This window comes from Gavialis gangeticus, unplaced genomic scaffold (assembly GCF_001723915.1).
Source record: "Gavialis gangeticus isolate Ggan-Ray unplaced genomic scaffold, GavGan_comp1, whole genome shotgun sequence".
In the NCBI taxonomy this organism is placed as follows: Eukaryota; Metazoa; Chordata; order Crocodylia; family Gavialidae; genus Gavialis; species Gavialis gangeticus.
This window is the reverse complement of record NW_017729024.1, coordinates 62,673,978-62,684,756: the sequence shown is the minus strand read 5'-3', so window position 1 is coordinate 62,684,756 and position 10,779 is coordinate 62,673,978. Positions and strand designations below refer to the sequence as shown.

The 10,779-nt window shown below is 45.6% G+C and overlaps 1 protein-coding gene across 3 annotated transcripts; it reads right to left on the bottom strand.

Annotated features, from left to right (window-relative positions):
• Positions 1 to 711: 711 nt before the first annotated feature.
• HEMGN (hemogen) lies at positions 712 to 10,443 on the bottom strand. 3 transcript variants are annotated; one of them, XM_019517190.1, is made up of 4 exons: positions 10,253 to 10,443; positions 5,440 to 5,533; positions 1,945 to 2,171; positions 712 to 1,028 (listed from the first exon to the last, which is right to left on the bottom strand). In XM_019517190.1, exons 1-4 carry the CDS (start codon positions 10,392 to 10,394, stop codon positions 919 to 921), a joined length of 573 nt encoding a protein of 190 aa, XP_019372735.1. In that variant the 5' UTR covers positions 10,395 to 10,443; the 3' UTR covers positions 712 to 918. The 3 variants fall into 3 exon arrangements, with proteins under 3 accessions (XP_019372735.1, XP_019372737.1, XP_019372738.1); XM_019517192.1 differs by having other exon boundaries at positions 5,452 to 5,533; positions 10,253 to 10,440; XM_019517193.1 differs by having other exon boundaries at positions 10,292 to 10,440.
• Between the last annotated feature and the right edge of the window lie 336 nt (positions 10,444 to 10,779).

Genomic DNA, 10,779 nt, shown 5'->3' with positions numbered 1-10,779 from the left:
ATTTAGAAAATTAATATTTATCTGCCCCTGGCTGCCTGTCATGTGGCCCTCAAAGGCTTGCCAAAACTCAGGAAGCGGCCCTCCACCCGAAATAATTGCCTGCCCCTGGATTAAAGGATGCTGCTTTTCCATTAATGACAAACACTGCATTACCTCCAGGATGCCTTAGATGTATTATTCCTTGTCCTTTCTCTAGCCTTTGTGCTTATCCAGAAAGCTATATCCAAGTTTCTTTAACTTGCAGGGCTTGTGTAAGAGAGTTATAAAGGCAGCACTGCTGATAAGCAGAAGATGAAAGGGAAACACAATTATTCTTCTGGTCTGAGGAAGAACAGGGGCCAGAGAGGACAATACAAATAAACTGCAAAAATACAGCTTAAGGCTTGCAACCTGAAGAGGCACCTGTGTTGTCCAGGTTTCAGCACTAGAATAACAGCTACATCATAACCAGATATGCCCATCTTGCCAAGGTGTCTCTGGGAGATTCAGATTAAGCAAAATTGCGGTTACACATTTACTGGGACTGGGAGGCTGGATAATCAGTTCATTCCATGGTGCTGCCTCAGACCTATGTCTATGATCCTGATTCTGCAAGCAATTGTGGCAGAAAGCTACTACACTATGGGCCCTCATGGAAACAGGAGTTTCATATAGAATACCAGGTGAGTTTGAAAGAGAATCAAAAGAGTATACAATACTTTCCTTAGCACATAATTATTGAGCTCTAGCAGTTTATTATTTTTCAAGAAAATTAAGGTATTTCCCCAATATTTGTATGAAGGCAAAACAGCAGGTTAGGAGGGTAACAGCACAAGCTTTTTGGGTTTTATTCCTTACACAGAAATAGCAGGTCTAAATCATTGTACCAGTGTTTGAAATTCAACTGATGCAATTGTTGAAGAAGAAGAAAAGAAAAATTCAAAATAAAGCAGAGGGGCAGTATTCATTATCCTGGTAATCATTTTCCAGAGGAGTGTTCAAATCCTCTAGTATTTCCCCTTCTGCTGACCCGGGTGCTTCTTTCTGCTCTGTAAAATACAAAAAAAAAAAAAAAAATCATGATCTGTGATCCTGTGGTGATGGAGCCTGATTCATAATCTTTTTCGAGTCAGACCCACTATTTTAAAATGGGTGTGGTGTGCCTCGCACAGGTAGGCCAGGAGCTGCAAGGCCAGTCCCTTGGTTTGCAGGGTGCTCTCCACACTGTTCAGTGCAGTGAGTTCCATACGGCAGAGCCCAGAAGCAAAACACATCCCAGGAAAGTCAACTGGCCCCTGAGTTGGTACCAAGGTCCCTGATGCAGGATGGGGTTCACAGGGCCTGGGTTTTAAAACACTGCGTCCCTCACCTTTCTACTAAATTCGGTGGTAGCAGAAGGGGAGCAACACCTCTGAAACACAGGCCCCAAATATTTGCCATGCTTCAAGGCCATGTGAATTCCCTGTTGTATTCGTTCCATGGGCCAATGGGTCTCCAAACCTCATAGAGCTTCAGGAGAGCTACCTGTAGGATCTTGGAAGAGACAAGACTAGCCTGGCCCTGAGAGTGCCTAAGTCCCAGAGATCTTAGGTCAGATTCTGAGTAAATATGGGGTCCAAGCCAGTGTAACTCCACTGATGAGGATGGCACTGACCTACAAAGCCATAAGAGCAGAATGTAACCACTTGCATCAGGCAGAGATGCACAGATCTCAGCCCTTCTCATGATGTGAGCAGTCTCTGTGCTCTTCCAGCAGTTGATGAACGGATGGTCTGTAAAAAGGGCCAGTTGTTCAGAAGGAACAAGCTCCTCTCTGCAGCTTGGAGGGAAGCAATGGCCCAAAGCTTTAGGCTGATTCACCAAGACTGTCCACTGTCTGGGCAGTGCCTCTCCTCTTGAGGGACATAGGTAGGGGAGCGTGCTCATGCTGAAGCCTATTAGCCTACAGGCTCCCCAGAAACTTACCTGCTGCAAACAAATTGCCCTCACCTGAGATCCCCTCCACTGCCTCCTGCAGGGTGCCACTGGGCAGCTCTTGGACTGTGATCACAGGGTGCTCTTGGGGGGTCTGGGCTTGTTCTGACAGCTCATTCTCTGACTCTTTATGCTGAGGCTCTGGCTGTGTAACCAGTGGTCGGCCCCTTCCTCTTCCAGCTCCTCGGCCCCTCTTTTGCCGTTTGTTCTTCTCCTCCCTGTCAGAACATGAGGGCATTTCACACACACATGCTGTAATCTTATGGTGAGCTTATAAGCATGGAAGGAAATGACGGTGCTGCCAGGCACCCTCAGTGTGAGGCAGGCATCAGACTCTCCTTATTCTAGCAGCACTATGTTGGGATGGCCCTACCAATATGGTGATAACAGCAAATCAGGCATAGTTCACTTCCACCCCCCCAAGTTCTATCAGCAACAGTAGCTTCTTATGCGGTTCTTGCCAACATGATTACAGCAACCAGAAATGATGCCCAACCCCAGTGGACAGACAGAGCCCAGCCAGACATGTTATATAGTCCAGACCTGCATGTCTAAGCCATTGGTCATAGTCAGTGGTCTCTGTATGGTATGTGTGACAAAGCTGCTGTTGCTTGAAGGCAGTTACTGCCTGGGAAAATACTGGCCTGTGGATGACACCCAGCCTATGGAAGCAGATAGCAGGTGGGTTACGGAGTTCCCTAGAGCCATGATGGCTAAAACTGAAAGGCAAATATTATGCCAGGAATCCTTACACTCACCACGGCATGCTAGGCAATGGCTGTTCAGGGCTTGGAAGGATAGTGAGATCCCTTGAATGAGGATTAGATTAACCTGCTAGCAGAAATGTGGGGTGGAAAATTTTCTAAAACAAGAATTTTCCAGTGCTTTATTTTTCCATGGGAAATTTTCCGTTTCTAAAAATTCATTGTTTCATAAAATTCATTAGTAACAATGAATGGATGCCAAAACAATATTAGGCAAGCTTGGCAGTTTCAAAGTTATAATTAATGTTTTTCTGGTGATTATTCCTAGGAAGTGTGTGAGAGGGTACATATATGTTTTATTGATTTGTAAACAAGAGGGTAAATGCACTTACATAATCATCCAAACCAAAAATCAAGTTATGAATTCACCTAATTGGCTGTGCAGGTCAAATCAAAACGAAAGCATGGCATATCATGCACAGTTCTTTGGGTGTGCTAAAAGTAATGTCCACAGTCTTCAGAGCCTTTATTTTTCTTCTTAAATTTAAACAAACAATGTAAAGGAAGTACATGCTATTGTGTATTGTCTTTACATTTTTACAAATATTCCAATAAAAATAATTTCTTTCCACATAAAGCTTTGAATTTGTTTGACTATAACATTTAAACCACATTAAGTGTGCTGTATTTAATGTTTGTCCTAATCAAATATTTCAGTTCAAATACTTGTAGCTATTCAGACATAAAATTAACATGGGGGTACCTGTTTAGTTTTATTTACTAAATATAAGTCAAATAAACATGCCAAATAAGGTCACGCTTTATTTAAGGCACTGGACAATTTTCCGTGAAATTTTCCAATTCAAAGTTTTCCTGAAAACCCACATCTCTGCCTTCTAGGAAGAGCCATGGGCGATGGGCACAGTGTGAGTCCCCTCTATCCCCTGCTCCTCACTACTCATTCTTCACTCCCTGTGGGTTTCCACAGCTGTCAAGCCCTATGCAACTCCATGCATGACACAATATGCAAAATATGTAATGAGTTTACATATGTATAAATATTTGCAAGTCACACAGCTATGGGTTATGGGCAATGCCCCATGCCCTAGACACTGGTGAGGGGAAGAAACAGGGCTACACTGAGTTTGAAGCCAGAGTCCAGTAGGGTATGTGCGCTGAATGAAGAGGGATGTCAAGAGAGACGCAGAGGTAGTACTGGAAGTTGTTTGTGATGATGACACAGTGAGTGCTGGCATGTAGGTGGGCCTGGATGCTAGTTAGACTTTGTTGGAGGTAACTGGGAGGAGGGTGCTAGATGTTGGCATATTTGGAGGATTCTGGTTTAAGGGTGCATTTTGGGAAGAGATCTAAGGTCTCTACACAGAACAGAGATCTGGCTGGGGGGCAGGAACTGTCCTTGTAGGTTGGTCTACAATAGGGCGCTCTCTGTGGGCTGGCAGGGAGCAAGGTTATCGAGACAGTGGAGATCTAGGAGGAAGGGTTTCCTTGTGGCAGTTGTCTCTAACCCATGCCACACAGGGTGCACATTGCCTGCATGACTCTCCGAAATTACAAAGACCAACGGGAAGTAAAAAAATTAAAACTAAGCTTGACAAGGAGAGTGAAGCATGTCGTTGCCTACAGTGTGGTACTTGCTCAGTGTGGTTGCCCAGGAGCTGATGGATGTTAGGACCTGCTTCTCTAGGGCCCACCTGGGCTGTAGGATCTCTCTCTGGAGGGCTGGGATCTCTCAGGAGCCAGATCCGGCAAGGTGCAGGGGTTGGGCTGAGGCCTAGGGTCTTGTACAAGGGCTGAAGAGGTGCTGTCTTGTGGCACAGAATCTGTCTAAGGACACACAGGCTCATGTGAAGTTCCTTTGACTGCTGTCCTCTCCCTCCAGGCCACCCAATGCAAAGCAACCACCTTCCCAAGCCATGTGAGCCTGCTGGCACAAATCTATGGGTGCCTGCAGACATGATGGACATCTGCTCTGATGCTGTAATTACAGTGTGTTGCCCCAGACTTGATTAATCAAGTCTGCTGGAGTATGCTAATTAGCACACTCCAGCAACCTTGGCGTTTCATGTAGTCAGTGTCCCTGCATGAGCAAGCTTTAATTAAAGCACTCCCACTGCCATTTTGAAGCATGGGATGCTGAATACACATGGCACTGAGAGCTCTAATTAGAGCAGCTTCCAAGAGCCACTCTAATTAAAGCACCCCTCCCCATCCCTGGAGCATGTGTAAAGATGCCTATGTGATGCCACAAAGCCTGATAAGAGACAGTTCCACAGGGCAGAAGGACAAGCACAAGGGGCGATGCAGGGTTGTGCTGGTCCTGGGCTATAGGATTAGGTTTAGCCTCTAGGGCCAGCAGTGTATCAACTACACAATCCCAAGAGCTGCCCTGAACAGGCTCAGCCATCCCTCTGAGGAATACGTTGACTCTCTGGTGTGCTGCTGGGATGGAGAGGATAGCTGCTGCCCAAACAAGCAGCACATTCTCTCCCTGCTACTGTCTTGCCAAGCTCAACTCTGCAAACAAGCACATTAAGAGCAAAAGCAGTAACCTTTCTTCCTGCCCTGCTTGCGGGGAGGCCTGGGTACATGATGCAACATGCATACAAGGTTTATACCAACCCCTTATGCCCCTGCAGAGTACATATCATCCCAATCACCCTCTAACCCACAGCAATCCTTAGCATCCAGGAGTAATTTTCTGCTCATCCATGGCATCCACATCTCTAAAATAAAATCTCTCTGCTGTGTAAGAACAATTTACCCCAGGACCCACTGAATAGTGTCTTTCTCCTGGGCTTCAGTTTTCCTTTTCCTGAGCAGCTCTCGGTCTCTCAAACGCCTTGTGATGATGACATCTGTGAGAACAAACCAATCATCAGTACAGCACCACAGGTAATGAGCCACCAGTAGAAACCTTCCCACCCAGGGGTGAGAGGACCCTGCTGTGGGTGGCTCTAACAAGAAAACCGAGGCTCTCAAGGTGGGCCCAGGCCCCACTCAGCCAGAGACTGAGTTAGCTTGTCTGGAACACCCTTGGGAAAGGGGTGCTTCAGGCTGCAGACAAGTTACCAGGCTTTCATATTTAAATTAATGTTAATATGCTTTGTATGAGCATTTTGGGCATTGCTTTGGACAGGAACTTGGAGGCAGCCAGCAGGAGGTACCGAACTTGAATGAAGAACTCATTCAAGCCCTTCTCAACCATGGCATAGCAGAACCTAGAGAGGGAGGTAGCCATGTTAGTCTGAAGTCATCCAGGAGGCAGGGTAGATATGTACCTTTATCGGCTAACTAAGATAGAGAAAGCACAAGCTTTCATGATTGTGAAAAACTGTGCTTTCTCTATATATTAATCTCATTTGGTTGGTCTATAAAGGTGAAGGGTTGGTCTACCCTGCCCTATAGCAGAACCTGTTAAACTGGTCCAGGTCTAAAGCATTCTGGATAGACAGAGTTTTGAGTATCAGCCTTTTCCCATTCATTAGCCCCCTATTCATATCCAGCCCCTGGCTGCACCTCCCAACACTACTGCCCCTCTTTGTCTCTCTCTTTTACAAAGTCTAATGTGCCCTTTACCACAGAGACCTGCAGCCTGCTTCAAGGCCCAGGAAAGCCAATAGAAGGCCCTGCTTTATTTCCTATGTGCCTTATATCAAGCCTTGGTTTCTATATCCACACGCAGATTCACCCCCATATGCCACTGTAGCCAGATCTAAACTCATAGCACTCCTTTATCTGAAAGTGTCTGTGCACTTTTGGCTGGGTATTTTTAATACATCAGAGGCACACTGCCTATGGGCAAAATCTAGCTAGGCAGAAGGTCAGTGCAAGGCACAGACCCCACTACAGTCCTGCTTAGGACATGTCTATACAGGCACCACTGGTAAAAAAAATACACAGCCCACTTACCCCCACTGGGGCCCACCAGCAACCAGCAGGCAGGCAGAGTACATGACTCAAGAGTGGTACTGAGTTGCTGGGAGCAGACCTGAGTTATCCATCCCATTTCTCCACACACAAGTGGCTACACTGCTGCTGGTTCAGGAGATAACATGTAGAGAGTAGTATAGCATGTCTGAGCTGGCTGCTACCTGGCATGGTGATTTTGCCAAGTCAGCAATCCCACAGTGGCTCCTTAAGCAGCTCTGGGTCTGAAAGGTGTTCACTTCAGTGAGGGGGGGGCAAGACCAACCAGGCAGAGCTAGACAGGATGCCATTTCAGTCCTACTTAAATCCTTGTCTGAGAACACAGCTGAGCAGAGGCATCAAGGAGGCCCCTTTCACAGAGGGAGAGGCGCAGGATATCACCCACTCATTAATCATACCTTGCAACCCCTGTGTTTTATTATTACTCTGGGCTTTGGTGAGTTGCCCAGGGTCAAAGGGAAGGTCCATGGCAGAGGCAGACACATGACATCCTGAATCCAGTAACAGACGATACTCCCATTGACTGTACTGGGGAAAGAATTTCTTCGGACCCTATCCCAAGAGACATGGTCCCTCACATAGTGGTGTGAGTCTCCAGTTTATCAGTCCTAGCCTGTCCAGCCCAGCCCAGCCCAACCTGCCAACTGTGACAGTGCTGCCTCGTGACATAGTTGCCTGCCAATGAAGGCCTCAGCAAAGTATCTCCAAACGAATTCCATCCAGAATCATGGCACCAAGGATTGGATGATTTCTAGGCCTGTGTGAATAGGCAGCTATTTGATTCAGCTTCAGATCCAGCCATTTCGGATGCCAGGGATCCAATCCAGAGCTCCAGATCGGCTTCCTGCTTCGATTCAGACAAAGTGGCTCTGAAGTTTCAGAGCGGCTTCAGAGATCTGGACATAGGGTATAATGGGGAATCAATGAAATACCTATAACATTGTTGTTTTTTGTCTGATTTGGATGAAACTTGCACAAGGGGTAGCTGCTGGTGAGAGCATGAGGCCTGCCAAGTTTCAAGGAGATTGCTGCAGGGGCTCGGGGGGAACTGCACCCCAAATTCTTTAAAGCAAAACTCATGTCACGTGTATGTGTTACACCACAGGGGGGGTGAAAACTGCAGGGATGGTGGCCCCTGCTGAGGCCACAAAGCCTGCCAGGTTTCAAGGAGATAGGTGCAGGGGTTAGAGGGGAACTTCACCTCAAGCTGCTGACAGGCAAAACTTGTGACAGATAACCCTGTGTGTGTTAAGGAGCAGCGGGCTGAAAACTGCAGGAGTGCTGGCCCCTGCTAAGGCCACAAAGCCTGCCAAATTATACCCTATGGCCGGATCTCTGATCCAAGCAGCTCCAAAGCTTTTCCAAAGCAGTTCAGAAGCTCTGAACCACTTTGGAAGCCAGAGCTTTGATCTGGACATGCTGCTTCGGCGTCCAAAGCGTCTGAATCTTCTCTGGATCCGAAACACAGTCTGAAGCCTCGCACAGCCTTAATGATTTCCCTCCCTGAGCCTGTGCCCCACCTTCTCCACCCATAGCATTATGTGAACAAGACTTGAAGCCCTGAGCACAAGCTCCTGGGTTGCAATGAGCTGAAGCACAGGTTAAGCCATGACACGCTTGGGAGAGCAGGCAAGGTGTGAGGAATGGGAACCTCTTTGAGGGCATGTAAGAGATCACAGAAAGAACTACAAGATGATGGGCTTTCATCATTTCACATGGATCAGCACTCCCCAGTGCACAGCATACACAACATAAACTAGGCCTCATATCTTCCAAACAAGAGCCTCTGTGCACAGAATGAATAAGACCAAGTGAGCAAACCCTGTGAGACCAAGGTAGGCCTGGGATCCCCTCTGTGCAGATGGGGAACAGAGTCACATAGCAGTAACAAGCCTCCCTGCATTCACATGGGGAAGAGCTAAGAGTACAATGTCTTATTCCTCATTGTATGTATTAGCTACAGGAATCTCCATTCCTGGGTGTGTAACTCAGAACAAGAGGAAAAAATATGTTATAAATTCTGGAAATGCTCCTTTAAAGAGTGTGACCCCCTGCAATGCAAGCACAGGCTTCTTGCTTCTGTGCCAGAGGTAAAAGTTCATCTCTTGTTGTGGACTCATGCCTAAGGTTGTCCTAGCTGTACATGGGTGCCTGGTCTTTCAGGCTGAGGAGTTGAAGGCAGGTAGACATGTTGCTGACCTCATCACTCTCTTGTGTGCTGTTGACTACAGAAACTGGCCTGCCTTAAACACCTCCCCCCCACCAGATCAGTGGAGGAACAGGCGTAGGAAGACATTTGCCTTGGATTTTTTTTACAATAATGCCTGAAGGCTTCATTACACCAAGCAGGGGAGGGGTGAAGAGATAGCCCTCATGCCAAAAAGCCTACAGTCTAAATGGGCAAGACTGACAAATGGCGAGAGATGACACCAAATGTTAAGCAGGAAATCAACACTGTGATGGGCAGTGAATGGTCTGTCTCATTGCTTCTTATTCACAGAAAAATGACAGCATCTGGCCTTAATTCTCAGTGAATAAAACTGTGGTGTATTCAGAGAGAAATGCCATGTTCTAGTTTTACAGAAAACAGCATCTTAACAACAGTCCCCTTGAGCATAATGATACCAGTGATATGCAAGGCACTGTGTTCAGTAGATAACTTTAGGTCTGCCAACAGAATACTTCTAAGGAAGACTGGAACTAGGGCGGCATGGGAGTGTCAGGCTTAATTCAGTAACAATTATTAAAACCCTGAGCCACTGTAGTACATAACATCATCCCCCGGTCAAACATCAACTCATTTCTTTTCAGGAGCTGAGGCAAACAAATAAATATATACATAAATAAAATCATTTCAGCTAAAGAAAATAATCTGAGGAAAGCACTCTGAATTAAAGGTGAAAAAAGCCTGTGTTTCCTTGGCCTACCATCCTTAGCAAATTCTTTTTGATGGATCGGTGAAACCTCCAACCTGCTTGCCTTTATTAGTATAGCACACAACAGTTTGTGAAGTCTGATGTGTGAGATTAATCTCTTGCTCATGTAAAATCCAGTTAAACCGGTATGCAAACTTTCTGTTGTTTAAAATATTTTGGAAGCTTTGTCTCCAGCTTTGTGTCTGTTAAAGCAGTCATCAACACAGCATTCACCCTACTGGACAGTGCTCTGAATTGAGTATTGCATTAAAATGACAGAAACGTAATAAAAAAATCATATTATTTAACTCAGAGCATTGATGCAAATTAGTATTGATGCAAAAAGATGCACAGTTAATACTTTGACACAATAAAACTGAGAACAAAGAACTATTAAATTATACAACTGAAGTATAAACCTACCATATATTTATAATGGACAGTTATAATATTTAGGATGGGTTCTATCTGAGCTGTGAATTATTTTCAAGTGCTTTTATCTTTCGTGGCTTTAACGTAAAATGTGAGGAAAATAATACAACTGTTAATTTTTCAGAGTAAAGATCAGTTTCCTCCAAACCAGACATTACTATAAATGACACAGATTTGATCACTTAAGCTCTTTTTATGCATTAAGGAATTATAATTCTCTTTCTTCTGCTAAAGATTCTAGTTCACCATGAGACTACAATAAATTCCCTTTCCCTCGGGCTACATCATTATTACTAGTACCTTGTACAGCATAGTTCTCATGGTGCATCAAAGTATTACCTGGTACAACATACTCCTCACTGGCCGGCGGAGGCTGGTGGTCAGGTTCTGAATAAGCGTGGTCCTTTCCTATCCCCTCCATTTTATTTTGCAATGAGGGCATCAGGAGTTATGAGTGCTACATACTGCAAAAGAAGTGTTAAAAAAAAACTCCTACAGGCTGCCCGCCCAAAATAGCTTATCTGGTCAGACCATGGGTAGAGTAATAATATTCTTCTTATCATGTTGCAAAGGTGTGTAAGTCTGGGCCTATGTCTTGGCATGTGGCTGCACAACATAATGTGCTTCTTCACCACAATGCTCTTAAAATAGAAAACTAAAAGTTGTTGAGGCTGATGTATGCTGGGTCTGTTGTACTTAATAAAGCTGTTGCAGGGAAAGAGCAGAATGCCCCAGACTCTTTGCTGGTGCTTGATGGGAGAGGCAGGTGGGGAAAATCCAACCCAAAAGGTGCATTCTACTCTGTGCAGGGGGCTCTCATTTTGGGT

Bases quoted from the DNA above. Each gene is read 5' to 3' on its own strand.
- HEMGN (XM_019517190.1), bottom strand. From the start codon at position 10,394: ATGCCCTCATTGCAAAATAAAATGGAGGGGATAGGAAAGGACCACGCT. The intron at 2,172-5,439 runs GTAAATTGTTCT...ATGTTCTGACAG, and splicing joins ACTATTCAGTGGGTCCTGGG to GGAGGAGAAGAACAAACGGC. The intron at 1,029-1,944 runs GTAAGTTTCTGG...TGTATTTTACAG, and splicing joins GGGCAATTTGTTTGCAGCAG to AGCAGAAAGAAGCACCCGGG.